Source organism: Palaemon carinicauda, chromosome 14 (genome assembly GCF_036898095.1).
Source record: "Palaemon carinicauda isolate YSFRI2023 chromosome 14, ASM3689809v2, whole genome shotgun sequence".
NCBI lineage: Eukaryota > Metazoa > Arthropoda > Malacostraca > Decapoda > Palaemonidae > Palaemon > Palaemon carinicauda.
The window spans coordinates 38,593,276-38,608,275 of record NC_090738.1 but is presented as its reverse complement, the minus strand read 5'-3'; the positions used below and the strand labels follow the sequence as shown (position 1 = coordinate 38,608,275).

The following is a 15,000-nucleotide window of genomic DNA, read 5'->3' as shown; positions in this document are numbered from 1 at the left end:
CTCTTTATAATCTGGGGTTATATCTTTTAAAGGCCCATTTTTCTCTTTATAATCTGGGGTTATATCTTTTAAAGGTCCACTTTTCTGTTTATAATCCGGTGTTATATCTTTTAACGGCCCATTTTTCTGTTTATAATCCTGGGTTATATCTTTTAACGGCCCATTTTTCTGTTTATAATCTGGGGTTATATCTTTTAAAGGTCCATTTTTCTGTTTATAATTTGGGGTTATATCTTTTAAAGGTCCACTTTTCTCTTTATAATATGGGGTTATATCTTTTAAAGGCGCATTTTTCTCTTTATAAAATGGTGTTATATCTTTTAAAGGTCCACTTTTCTCTTTATAATCTGGGGTTATATCTTTTAAAAGCCCACTTTTCTCTTTATAACCTGGAGTTATATCTTTTAAAGGCCCATTTTTCTGTTTAAAATCTGGGGTTATATCTTTTAAAGGCCCATTTTTCTGTTTATAATCCAGGGTTATATTTTTTAAAGGGCCATTTTTCTGTTTATAATCCAGAGTTATATCTTTTAAAGGTCCATTTTTCTCTTTATAATTTGGGGTTATATCTTTTAAAGGCCCATTTTTCTCTTTATAATCTGGGGTTATATCTTTTAAAGGTCCACTTTTCTCTTTATAATCCGGTATTATATCTTTTAACGGCCCATTTTTCTGTTTATAATCCGGGGTTATATCTTTTAACGGCCCATTTTTCTGTTTATAATCTGGGGTTATATCTTTTAAAGGCCCATTTTTCTGTTTATTATTTGGGGTTATATCTTTTAAAGGTCCACTTTTCTCTTTATAATATGGGGTTATATCTTTTAAAGGCGCATTTTTCTCTTTATGAAATGGTGTTATATCTTTTAAAGGTCCACTTTTCTCTTTATAATCTGAAGTTATATCTTTTAAAGGCCCGCTTTTCTCTTTATAACCTGGAGTTATATCTGTTAAAGGTCCAATTTTCTCTTTATAATCTGTGGTTATATCTTTTAAAGGCGCATTTTTCTCTTTATAAAATGGTGTTATATCTTTTAAAGGCCCATTTTTCTGTTTATAATCTGGGGTTATATCTATTAAAGGTCCACTTTTCTGTTTATAATCTGGTGTTATACCTTTTAACGGCCCATTTTTCTGTTTAAAATCTGGGGTTATATCTTTTAAAGGCCAATTTTTCTGTTTATAATTTGGGGTTATATCTTTTAAAGGCGCATTTTTCTCTTTAAAAATGGTGTTATATCTTTTAAAGGTCCACTTTTTCTCTTTATAATCTGGGTTATATCTTTTAAAAGCCTACTTTTTTCTTTATAACCTGGAGTTATATCTTTTAAAGGCCCATTTTTCTGTTTATAATCTGGGGTTATATCTTTTAAAGGCCCATTTTTCTGTTTATAATCCAGGGTTATATTTTTTAAAGGGCCATTTTTCTGTTTATAATCCAGGGTTATATCTTTTAAAGGTCCATTTTTCTCTTTATAATTTGGGGTTATATCTTTTAAAGGCCCATTTTTCTCTTTATAATCTGGGGTTATATCTTTTAATGGTCCGCTTTTCTCTTTATAATCCGGTATTATATCTTTTAACGGCTCCATTTTTCTGTTTATAATCCGGGGTTATATCTTTTAACGGCCCATTTTTCTGTTTATAATCTGGGGTTATATCTTTTAAAGGCCCATTTTTCTGTTTATTATTTGGGGTTATATCTTTTAAAGGTCCACTTTTCTCTTTATAATATGGGGTTATATTTTTTAAAGGCGCATTTTTCTCTTTATGAAATGGTGTTATATCTTTTAAAGGTCCACTTTTCTCTTTATAATCTGGAGTTATATCTTTTAAAGGCCCACTTTTCTCTTTATAACCTGGAGTTATATCTTTTAAAGGTCCAATTTTCTCTTTATAATCTGTGGTTATATCTTTTAAAGGCGCATTTTTCTCTTTATAAAATGGTGTTATATCTTTTAAAGGCCCATTTTTCTGTTTATAATCTGGGATTATATCTAAGCCCATTTTTCTGTTCATAATCTGGGGTTATATCTTTTAAAGGCCCATTTTTCTGTTTATAATCTTGGGTTATACCTTTTAAAAGACCATTTTTCTGTTCATAATCTGGGCTTATATCCTTTAAAGGTCCATTTTTCTCTCTATAATCTTGGGTTATACCTTTTAAAAGACCATTTTTCTCTTTATAAACTGGGGTTATATCTTTTAAAGGACAATTTTTCTTTTTATAATCTGGGGTTATATCTTTTAAAGGCCCATTTTTCTCTTTATAACCTGGGGTTATATGTTTAAAAGGCCCATTTTTCTCTTTATAATCTGGGGTTATATCTTTTAAAGGCGCATTTTTCTCTTTATAATCTGGGGTTATATCTTTTAAAAGCACATTTTTCTTTTTATAATCGGGGATTATATCTTTAAAAGGCCCATTTTTCTCTTTATAACCTGGGGTTATATCTTTTAAAGGCCCATTTTTCTCTTTATAACCTAGGGTTATATCTTTTAAAGGCCCATTTTTCTCTTTATAACCTGGGGTTATATCTTTTAAAGGTGCATTTTTCTCTTTATAACCTCGGGTTATATCTTTTAAAGGCCCATTTTCTCTTTATAACCTGGGTTATATCTTTTAAAGGCCCATTTTTCTGTTTATAATCCGGGGTTATATCTTTTAACGGCCCATTTTTCTGTTTATAATCTGGGGTTATATCTTTTAAAGGCCCATTTTTCTTTTATATGGGGTTATATCTTTTAAAGGCCATTTTCTCTTTATAATATGGGGTTATATCTTTTAAAGGCGCATTTTTCTCTTTATAAATGGTGTTATATCTTTTAAAGGCCATTTTCTCTTTATAATCTGGTTATATCTTTTAAAGGCCCACTTTTCTCTTTATAACCTGGGTTATATCTTTAAAGGCCATTTTCTCTTTATAATCTGTGGTTATATCTTTTAAAGGCGCATTTTTCTCTTTATAATGGTGTTATATCTTTTAAAGGCCCATTTTTCTGTTTATAATCTGGGGTTATATCTTTTAAAGGTCCATTTTCTGTTTATAATCTGGGGTTATATCTTTTAAAGGCCCATTTTTCTGTTTATAAATCTGGGGTTATATCTTTTAAAGGCCATTTTTCTGTTTATAATTGGGGTTATATCTTTTAAAGGCGCATTTTTCTCTTTTAATGGGTTATATCTTTTAAAGGTCCATTTTCTCTTTATAATCTGGGGTTATATCTTTTAAAGGCCACTTTTTCTTTATAACCTGGGTTATATCTTTTAAAGGCCCATTTTTCTGTTTATAATCTGGGGTTATATCTTTTAAAGGCCCATTTTTCTGTTTATAATCCAGGGTTATATCTTTTAAAGGGCCATTTTTCTGTTTATAATCCAGGGTTATATCTTTTAAAGGTCCATTTTTCTCTTTATAATCGGGGTTATATCTTTTAAAGGCCCATTTTTCTCTTTATAATCTGGGGTTATATCTTTTAAAGGCCGCATTTTCTCTTTATAATCCGGGGTTATATCTTTTAAAGGCCCATTTTTCTGTTTATAATCCGGGGTTATATCTTTTAAAGGCCCATTTTTCTGTTTATAATCTGGGGTTATATCTTTTAAAGGCCCATTTTTCTGTTTATATTGGGGTTATATCTTTTAAAGGCCATTTTCTCTTTATAATATGGGGTTATATCTTTTAAAGGCGCATTTTTCTCTTTATAAATGGGTTATATCTTTTAAAGGCCACTATTCTCTTTATAATCTGGAGTTATATCTTTTAAAGGCCCACTTTTCTCTTTATAATCTGGGTTATATCTTTTAAAGGCCATTTTCTCTTTATAATCTGTGGTTATATCTTTTAAAGGCGCATTTTTCTCTTTATAATCTGGGTTATATCTTTTAAAGGCCCATTTTTCTGTTTATAATCTGGGATTATATCTTTTAAAGCCCATTTTTCTGTTCATAATCTGGGGTTATATCTTTTAAAGGCCATTTTTCTGTTTATAATCTGGGTTATATCCTTTTAAAGGCCATTTTTCTGTTTATAATCTGGGTTATATCCTTTAAAGGTCCATTTTTCTCTCTATAATCTGGGTTATATCTTTTAAAGGCCATTTTTCTCTTTATAATCTGGGGTTATATCTTTTAAAGGACATTTTTCTTTTATAATCTGGGGTTATATCTTTTAAAGGCCCATTTTTCTCTTTATAACCTGGGGTTATATCTTTTAAAGGCCCATTTTTCTCTTTATAATCTGGGGTTATATCTTTTAAAGGCGCATTTTTCTCTTTATAATCTGGGGTTATATCTTTTAAAGGCGCATTTTTCTTTTATAATCGTGGATTATATCTTTAAAAGGCCCATTTTTCTCTTTATAACCTGGGGTTATATCTTTTAAAGGCCCATTTTTCTCTTTATAACCTGGGGTTATATCTTTTAAAGGCCCATTTTTCTCTTTATAACCTGGGGTTATATCTTTTAAAGGTGCATTTTTCTCTTTATAACCTGGGGTTATATCTTTTAAAGGCCCATTTTTCTGTTTATTATGGGGTTATATCTTTTAAAGGCCATTTTCTCTTTATAATATGGGGTTATATCTTTTAAAGGCGCATTTTTCTCTTTATAAATGGGTTATATCTTTTAAAGGCCATTTTTCTCTTTATAATCTGGAGTTATATCTTTTAAAGGCCCACTTTTCTCTTTATAATCTGGGTTATATCTTTTAAAGGCCATTTTCTCTTTATAATCTGTGGTTATATCTTTTAAAGGCCATTTTTCTCTTTATAATCTGGGGTTATATCTTTTAAAGGCCCATTTTTCTGTTTATAATCTGGGGTTATATCTTTTAAAGCCCATTTTTCTGTTTATAATCTGGGGTTATATCTTTTAAAGGCCCATTTTTCTGTTTATAATCTGGGGTTATATCTTTTAAAGGCCATTTTTCTCTTTATAATCTGGGTTATATCTTTTAAAGACCATTTTTCTCTTTATAATCTGGGGTTATATCTTTTAAAGGACATTTTTCTTTTATAATCTGGGGTTATATCTTTTAAAGGCCCATTTTTCTCTTTATAATCTGGGGTTATATCTTTTAAAGGCCCATTTTTCTCTTTATAATCTGGGGTTATATCTTTTAAAGTCGCATTTTTCTCTTTATAATCTGGGGTTATATCTTTTAAAGGCGCATTTTTCTTTTATAATCGGGGTTATATCTTTTAAAGGCCCATTTTTCTCTTTATAACCTGGGGTTATATCTTTTAAAGGCCCATTTTTCTCTTTATAACCTGGGGTTATATCTTTTAAAGGCCCATTTTTCTCTTTATAACATGGGGTTATATCTTTTAAAGGCCCATTTTTCTTTTATAATCCTGGGGTTATATCTTTTAAAGGCCCATTTTTCTGTTTATAATCTGGGGTTATATCTTTTAAAGGCGCATTTTTCTCTTTATAATCTGGGGTTATATCTTTTAAAGGCGCATTTTTCTTTTTATAATCTGGGGTTATATCTTTTAAAGGCCCATTTTTCTCTTTATAATCTGGGGTTATATCTTTTAAAGGCGCATTTTTCTCTTTATAATCTGGGGTTATATCTTTTAAAGGCGCATTTTTCTCTTTATATCTGGGGTTATATCTTTTAAAGGCGCATTTTTCTTTTTACAATCGGGGTTATATCTTTTAAAGGCCATTTTCTCTTTATAACCTCGGGGTTATATCTTTTAAAGGCCATTTTTCTGTTTATAATCTGGGGTTATATCTTTTAAAGGCGCATTTTTCTCTTTATAATCTGGGGTTATATCTTTTAAAGGTGCATTTTTCTTTATAATCTGGGTTATATCTTTTAAAGGCGCATTTTTCTTTTTATAATCTGGGGTTATATCTTTTAAAGGCGCATTTTTCTTTTTACAATCGGGGTTATATCTTTTAAAGGCCATTTTCTCTTTATAACTGGGGTTATATCTTTTAAAGGCGCATTTTTCTCTTCATATCTGGGGTTATATCTTTTAAAGGGCATTTTTCTTTTTACAATCGGGGATTATATCTTTTAAAGGTCCATTTTCTCTTTATAACCTGGGGTTATATCTTTTAAAGGCCCATTTTTCTGTTTATAATCTGGGGTTATATCTTTTAAAGGCGCATTTTTCTCTTTATAATCTGGGGTTATATCTTTTAAAGGTGCATTTTTATCTTTATAATCTGGGGTTATATCTTTTAAAGGCGCATTTTTCTCTTTATAATCTGGGGTTATATCTTTTAAAGGCATTTTTCTGTTTATAATCTGGGGTTATATCTTTTAAAGGCGCATTTTTCTCTTTATAATCTGGGGTTATATCTTTTAAAGGCGCATTTTTCTCTTTATAATCTGGGGTTATATCTTTTAAAGGACAATTTTTCTGTTTATAATCTGGGGTTATATCTTTTAAAGGCCCATTTTTCTCTTTATAATCTGGGGTTATATCTTTTAAAGGCGCATTTTTCTCTTTATAATCTGGGGTTATATCTTTTAAAGGCATTTTTCTGTTTATAATCTGGGGTTATATCTTTTAAAGGCGCATTTTTCTTTTTAAATCTGGGGTTATATCTTTTAAAGGCCATTTTCTCTTCATAACTGGGGTTATATCTTTTAAAGGCGCATTTTTCTCTTTATAATCTGGGGTTATATCTTTTAAAGGCGCATTTTTCTCTTTATAATCTGGGGTTATATCTTTTAAAGGCGCATTTTTCTCTTTATAATCTGGGGTTATATCTTTTAAAGGCGCATTTTTCTCTTTATAATCTGGGGTTATATCTTTTAAAGGCGCATTTTTCTTTTATAATCTGGGGTTATATCTTTTAAAGGCGCATTTTTCTTTTATAATCCTGGGGTTATATCTTTTAAAGGCGCATTTTTCTCTTTATAATCTGGGGTTATATCTTTTAAAGGCGCATTTTTCTCTTTATAATCTGGGGTTATATCTTTTAAAGGCGCATTTTTCTCTTTATAATCTGGGGTTATATCTTTTAAAGGCGCATTTTTTTTTATAATCTGGGGTTATATCTTTTAAAGGCGCATTTTTCTGTTTATAATCCTGGGGTTATATCTTTTAAAGGCGCATTTTTCTCTTTATAATCTGGGGTTATATCTTTTAAAGCGCATTTTTCTCTTCATAATCTGGGGTTATATCTTTTAAAGGCGCATTTTTCTCTTTATAATCTGGGGTTATATCTTTTAAAGGCGCATTTTTCTGTTTATAATCTGGGGTTATATCTTTTAAAGGCATTTTTCTGTTTATAATCTGGGGTTATATCTTTTAAAGGCCCATTTTTCTGTTTATAATCTGGGGTTATATCTTTTAAAGGCCCATTTTTCTGTTTATAATCTGGGGTTATATCTTTTAAAGGCCCATTTTTCTTTTTATAATCTGGGGTTATATCTTTTAAAGGCCCATTTTTCTTTTTATAATCTGGGGTTATATCTTTTAAAGGCCCATTTTTCTCTTTATAATCTGGGGTTATATCTTTTAAAGTCCCATTTTTCTCTTTATAATCTGGGGTTATATCTTTTAAAGGTCCATTTTCTCTTCATAATCTGGGGTTATATCTTTTAAAGGCCCATTTTTCTGTTTATAATCTGGGGTTATATCTTTTAAAGGCCCATTTTTCTCTTTATAATCTGGGGTTATATCTTTTAAAGGTGCATTTTTCTCTTTATAATCTGGGGTTATATCTTTTAAAGGCGCATTTTTCTCTTTATAATCTGGGTTATATCTTTTAAAGGCGCATTTTTCTGTTTATAATCTGGGGTTATATCTTTTAAAGGCGCATTTTTCTGTTTATAATCTGGGGTTATATCTTTTAAAGGCCCATTTTCTGTTTATAATCTGGGGTTATATCTTTTAAAGGCGCATTTTTCTTTTATAATCTGGGGTTATATCTTTTAAAGGCCCATTTTTCTGTTTATAATCTGGGGTTATATCTTTTAAAGGCCCATTTTTCTGTTTATAATCTGGGGTTATATCTTTTAAAGGCCATTTTCTCTTTATAATCTGGGGTTATATCTTTTAAAGGCCCATTTTTCTCTTTATAATCTGGGGTTATATCTTTTAAAGGCGCATTTTTCTCTTTATAATCTTGGGTTATATCTTTTAAAGGCGCATTTTTCTGTTTATAATCTGGGGTTATATCTTTTAAAGGCGCATTTTTCTGTTTATAATCTGGGGTTATATCTTTTAAAGGCGCATTTTTCTGTTTATAATCTGGGGTTATATCTTTTAAAGGCGCATTTTTCTGTTTATAATCTGGGGTTATATCTTTTAAAGCGCATTTTTCTGTTTATAATCTGGGGTTATATCTTTTAAAGGCCATTTTTCTGTTTATAATCTGGGGTTATATCTTTTAAAGGCATTTTTCTGTTTATAATCTGGGGTTATATCTTTTAAAGGCGCATTTTTCTCTTTATAATCTGGGGTTATATCTTTTAAAGGCCCTTTTTCTGTTTATAATCTGGGGTTATATCTTTTAAAGGCCCATTTTTCTGTTTATAATCTGGGGTTATATCTTTTAAAGGCCCATTTTTCTGTTTATAATCTGGGGTTATATATTTTAAAGGCCCATTTTTCTGTTTATAATCTGGGGTTATATCTTTTAAAGGCATTTTTCTGTTTATAATCTGGGGTTATATCTTTTAAAGGCCCATTTTTCTGTTTATAATCTGGGGTTATATCTTTTAAAGGCATTTTTCTGTTTATAATCTGGGGTTATATCTTTTAAAGGCCCATTTTTCTGTTTATAATCTGGGGTTATATCTTTTAAAGGCCCATTTTTCTTGTTTATAATCTGGGGTTATATCTTTTAAAGGACATTTTTCTGTTTATAATCTGGGGTTATATCTTTTAAAGGACAATTTTTCTGTTTATAATCTGGGGTTATATCTTTTAAAGGCCATTTTTCTCTTTATAATCTGGGGTTATATCTTTTAAAGGCGCATTTTTCTGTTTATAATCTGGGGTTATATCTTTTAAAGGCCCATTTTTCTGTTTATAATCTGGGGTTATATCTTTTAAAGGCCATTTTTCTTTTATAATCTGGGGTTATATCTTTTAAAGGCCCATTTTTCTGTTTATAATCTGGGTTATATCTTTTAAAGGCCCATTTTTCTGTTTATAATCTGGGATTATATCTTTTAAAGGCCATTTTTTCTTTATAATCTGGGGTTATATCTTTTAAAGGCCCATTTTTGTCTTTATAATCTGGGGTTATATCTTTTAAAGGCGCATTTTTCTCTTTATAATCTGGGGTTATATCTTTTAAAGGCATTTTTCTTTTATAATCTGGGGTTATATCTTTTAAAGGCGCATTTTTCTTTTTAATCGGGGTTATATCTTTTAAAGGCGCATTTTCTCTTTATAACTGGGGTTATATCTTTTAAAGGCGCATTTTTCTCTTTATAATCTGGGGTTATATCTTTTAAAGGCGCATTTTTCTCTTTATAATCTGGGGTTATATCTTTTAAAGGCGCATTTTTCTTTTATAATCTGGGGTTATATCTTTTAAAGGCGCATTTTTCTGTTTATAATCTGGGGTTATATCTTTTAAAGGCGCATTTTTCTCTTTATAATCTGGGGTTATATCTTTTAAAGCGCATTTTTCTCTTTATAATCTGGGGTTATATCTTTTAAAGGCGCATTTTTCTCTTTATAATCTGGGGTTATATCTTTTAAAGGCGCATTTTTCTGTTTATAATCTGGGGTTATATCTTTTAAAGGCATTTTTCTGTTTATAATCTGGGGTTATATCTTTTAAAGGCCCATTTTTCTGTTTATAATCTGGGGTTATATCTTTTAAAGGCCCATTTTTCTGTTTATAATCTGGGGTTATATCTTTTAAAGGCCCATTTTTCTTTTATAATCTGGGGTTATATCTTTTAAAGGCCCATTTTTCTTTTATAATCTGGGGTTATATCTTTTAAAGGCCCATTTTTCTCTTTATAATCTGGGGTTATATCTTTTAAAGGCCCATTTTTCTCTTTATAATCTGGGGTTATATCTTTTAAAGGCCATTTTCTCTTTATAATCTGGGGTTATATCTTTTAAAGGCCCATTTTTCTGTTTATAATCTGGGGTTATATCTTTTAAAGGCCCATTTTTCTCTTTATAATCTGGGGTTATATCTTTTAAAGGTGCATTTTTCTCTTTATAATCTGGGGTTATATCTTTTAAAGGCGCATTTTTCTTTATAATCTGGGGTTATATCTTTTAAAGGCGCATTTTTCTGTTTATAATCTGGGGTTATATCTTTTAAAGGCGCATTTTTCTGTTTATAATCTGGGGTTATATCTTTTAAAGGCCCATTTTTCTGTTTATAATCTGGGGTTATATCTTTTAAAGGCGCATTTTTCTGTTTATAATCTGGGGTTATATCTTTTAAAGGCCCATTTTTCTGTTTATAATCTGGGGTTATATCTTTTAAGGCCCATTTTTCTGTTTATAATCTGGGGTTATATCTTTTAAAGGCCATTTTCTCTTTATAATCTGGGGTTATATCTTTTAAAGGCCCATTTTTCTCTTTATAATCTGGGGTTATATCTTTTAAAGGCGCATTTTTCTCTTTATAATCTGGGGTTATATCTTTTAAAGGCCATTTTTCTGTTTATAATCTGGGGTTATATCTTTTAAAGGCCCATTTTTCTCTTTATAATCTGGGGTTATATCTTTTAAAGGCCATTTTTCTGTTTATAATCTGGGGTTATATCTTTTAAAGGCGCATTTTTCTGTTTATAATCTGGGGTTATATCTTTTAAAGGCATTTTTCTGTTTATAATCTGGGGTTATATCTTTTAAAGGCGCATTTTTCTTTTTAATCTGGGGTTATATCTTTTAAAGGCCATTTTCTCTTCATAATCTGGGGTTATATCTTTTAAAGGCGCATTTTTCTCTTTATAATCTGGGGTTATATCTTTTAAAGGCGCATTTTTCTCTTTATAATCTGGGGTTATATCTTTTAAAGGCGCATTTTTCTTTTATAATCTGGGGTTATATCTTTTAAAGGCGCATTTTTCTCTTTATAATCTGGGGTTATATCTTTTAAAGGCGCATTTTTCTTTTATAATCTGGGGTTATATCTTTTAAAGGCGCATTTTTCTGTTTATAATCTGGGGTTATATCTTTTAAAGGCGCATTTTTCTCTTTATAATCTGGGGTTATATCTTTTAAAGGCGCATTTTTCTCTTTATAATCTGGGGTTATATCTTTTAAAGGCGCATTTTTCTCTTTATAATCTGGGGTTATATCTTTTAAAGGCGCATTTTTCTTTTATAATCAGGGGTTATATCTTTTAAAGGCGCATTTTTCTGTTTATAATCCTGGGGTTATATCTTTTAAAGGCGCATTTTTCTCTTTATAATCTGGGGTTATATCTTTTAAAGGCGCATTTTTCTCTTTATAATCTGGGGTTATATCTTTTAAAGGCGCATTTTCTCTTTATAATCTGGGGTTATATCTTTTAAAGGCGCATTTTTCTGTTTATAATCTGGGGTTATATCTTTTAAAGGCATTTTTCTGTTTATAATCTGGGGTTATATCTTTTAAAGGCCCATTTTTCTGTTTATAATCTGGGGTTATATCTTTTAAAGGCCCATTTTTCTGTTTATAATCTGGGGTTATATCTTTTAAAGGCCCATTTTTCTTTTTATAATCTGGGGTTATATCTTTTAAAGGCCCATTTTTCTTTTTATAATCTGGGGTTATATCTTTTAAAGGCCCATTTTTCTCTTTATAATCTGGGGTTATATCTTTTAAAGTCCCATTTTTCTCTTTATAATCTGGGGTTATATCTTTTAAAGGTCCCATTTTCTCTTCATAATCTGGGGTTATATCTTTTAAAGGCCCATTTTTCTGTTTATAATCTGGGGTTATATCTTTTAAAGGCCCATTTTTCTCTTTATAATCTGGGGTTATATCTTTTAAAGGTGCATTTTTCTCTTTATAATCTGGGGTTATATCTTTTAAAGGCGCATTTTTCTCTTTATAATCTGGGGTTATATCTTTTAAAGGCGCATTTTTCTGTTTATAATCTGGGGTTATATCTTTTAAAGGCGCATTTTTCTGTTTATAATCTGGGGTTATATCTTTTAAAGGCCCATTTTTCTGTTTATAATCTGGGGTTATATCTTTTAAAGGCGCATTTTTCTTTTTATAATCTGGGGTTATATCTTTTAAAGGCCCATTTTTCTTTTATAATCTGGGGTTATATCTTTTAAAGGCCCATTTTTCTGTTTATAATCTGGGGTTATATCTTTTAAAGGCCATTTTCTCTTTATAATCTGGGGTTATATCTTTTAAAGGCCCATTTTTCTCTTTATAATCTGGGGTTATATCTTTTAAAGGCGCATTTTTCTCTTTATAATCTGGGGTTATATCTTTTAAAGGCGCATTTTTCTGTTTATAATCTGGGGTTATATCTTTTAAAGGCGCATTTTTCTGTTTATAATCTGGGGTTATATCTTTTAAAGGCGCATTTTTCTGTTTATAATCTGGGGTTATATCTTTTAAAGGCCCATTTTTCTGTTTATAATCTGGGGTTATATCTTTTAAAGCGCATTTTTCTGTTTATAATCTGGGGTTATATCTTTTAAAGGCCCATTTTTCTGTTTATAATCTGGGGTTATATCTTTTAAAGGCATTTTTCTGTTTATAATCTGGGGTTATATCTTTTAAAGGCGCATTTTTCTGTTTATAATCTGGGGTTATATCTTTTAAAGGCCCATTTTTCTGTTTATAATCTGGGGTTATATCTTTTAAAGGCCCATTTTTCTGTTTATAATCTGGGGTTATATATTTTAAAGGCCCATTTTTCTGTTTATAATCTGGGGTTATATATTTTAAAGGCCCATTTTTCTGTTTATAATCTGGGGTTATATCTTTTAAAGGCCCATTTTTCTGTTTATAATCTGGGGTTATATATTTTAAAGGCCCATTTTTCTGTTTATAATCTGGGGTTATATATTTTAAAGGCCCATTTTTCTGTTTATAATCTGGGGTTATATATTTTAAAGGCCCATTTTTCTGTTTATAATCTGGGGTTATATATTTTAAAGGCCCATTTTTCTGTTTATAATCTGGGGTTATATCTTTTAAAGGCCCATTTTTCTGTTTATAATCTGGGGTTATATCTTTTAAAGGCCCATTTTTCTGTTTATAATCTGGGGTTATATCTTTTAAAGGCCCATTTTTCTGTTTATAATCTGGGGTTATATCTTTTAAAGGCCCATTTTTCTGTTTATAATCTGGGGTTATATCTTTTAAAGGCCCATTTTTCTGTTTATAATCTGGGGTTATATCTTTTAAAGGCATTTTTCTGTTTATAATCTGGGGTTATATCTTTTAAAGGCCATTTTTCTGTTTATAATCTGGGGTTATATCTTTTAAAGGCCATTTTTCTGTTTATAATCTGGGGTTATATCTTTTAAAGGCCCATTTTTCTGTTTATAATCTGGGGTTATATCTTTTAAAGGCCATTTTTCTGTTTATAATCTGGGGTTATATCTTTTAAAGGCCCATTTTTCTGTTTATAATCTGGGGTTATATCTTTTAAAGGCCCATTTTTCTGTTTATAATCTGGGGTTATATCTTTTAAAGGCCATTTTTTCTTTATAATCTGGGGTTATATCTTTTAAAGGCCCATTTTTGTCTTTATAATCTGGGGTTATATCTTTTAAAGGCGCATTTTTCTCTTTATAATCTGGGGTTATATCTTTTAAAGGCGCATTTTTCTTTTATAATCTGGGGTTATATCTTTTAAAGGCCATTTTTCTTTTAATCTGGGGTTATATCTTTTAAAGGCGCATTTTTCTCTTTATAATCTGGGGTTATATCTTTTAAAGGCGCATTTTTCTCTTTATAATCTGGGGTTATATCTTTTAAAGGCGCATTTTTCTTTTATAATCTGGGGTTATATCTTTTAAAGGCGCATTTTTCTTTTATAATCTGGGGTTATATCTTTTAAAGGCGCATTTTTCTCTTTATAATCTGGGGTTATATCTTTTAAAGGCGCATTTTTCTCTTTATAATCTGGGGTTATATCTTTTAAAGGCGCATTTTTCTCTTTATAATCTGGGGTTATATCTTTTAAAGGCGCATTTTTCTGTTTATAATCTGGGGTTATATCTTTTAAAGGCGCATTTTTCTGTTTATAATCTGGGGTTATATCTTTTAAAGGCCCATTTTTCTGTTTATAATCTGGGGTTATATCTTTTAAAGGCCCATTTTTCTGTTTATAATCTGGGGTTATATCTTTTAAAGGCCCATTTTTCTGTTTATAATCTGGGGTTATATCTTTTAAAGGCCCATTTTTCTTTTATAATCTGGGGTTATATCTTTTAAAGGCCCATTTTTCTTTTATAATCTGGGGTTATATCTTTTAAAGGCCCATTTTTCTCTTTATAATCTGGGGTTATATCTTTTAAAGGCCCATTTTTCTCTTTATAATCTGGGGTTATATCTTTTAAAGGCCCATTTTCTTTATAATCTGGGGTTATATCTTTTAAAGGCCCATTTTTCTCTTTATAATCTGGGGTTATATCTTTTAAAGGCCCATTTTTCTCTTTATAATCTGGGGTTATATCTTTTAAAGGTGCATTTTTCTCTTTATAATCTGGGGTTATATCTTTTAAAGGCGCATTTTTCTCTTTATAATCTGGGGTTATATCTTTTAAAGGCGCATTTTTCTGTTTATAATCTGGGGTTATATCTTTTAAAGGCGCATTTTTCTGTTTATAATCTGGGGTTATATCTTTTAAAGGCCATTTTCTGTTTATAATCTGGGGTTATATCTTTTAAAGGCCATTTTTCTGTTTATAATCTGGGGTTATATCTTTTAAAGGCCCATTTTTCTGTTTATAATCTGGGGTTATATCTTTTAAAGGCCCATTTTTCTGTTTATAATCTGGGGTTATATCTTTTAAAGGCCATTTTCTCTTTATAATCTGGGGTTATATCTTTTAAAGGCCATTTTTCTCTTTATAATCTGGGGTTATATCT

The 15,000-nt window shown here is 30.1% G+C and overlaps 1 protein-coding gene across 1 annotated transcript in view; it reads right to left on the bottom strand.

Moving 5' to 3' along the window:
* LOC137652728 (repetitive organellar protein-like) overlaps nucleotides 1-1,592 on the bottom strand; it is a 1,757-nt gene extending 165 nt beyond the window's left edge. Inside the window, exons 1-4 of the mRNA XM_068386132.1 lie at nucleotides 1,421-1,592; nucleotides 879-1,199; nucleotides 498-695; nucleotides 1-179 (exon numbers count right to left, since the gene is read on the bottom strand). The exon at nucleotides 1-179 is cut by the window's left edge and continues 165 nt beyond it. Coding sequence (XP_068242233.1) covers nucleotides 1-179; nucleotides 498-695; nucleotides 879-1,199; nucleotides 1,421-1,592 — 870 coding nt within the window. The remainder of the gene's footprint in view (nucleotides 180-497; nucleotides 696-878; nucleotides 1,200-1,420) is intronic.
* Nucleotides 1,593-15,000: the final 13,408 nt, after the last annotated feature.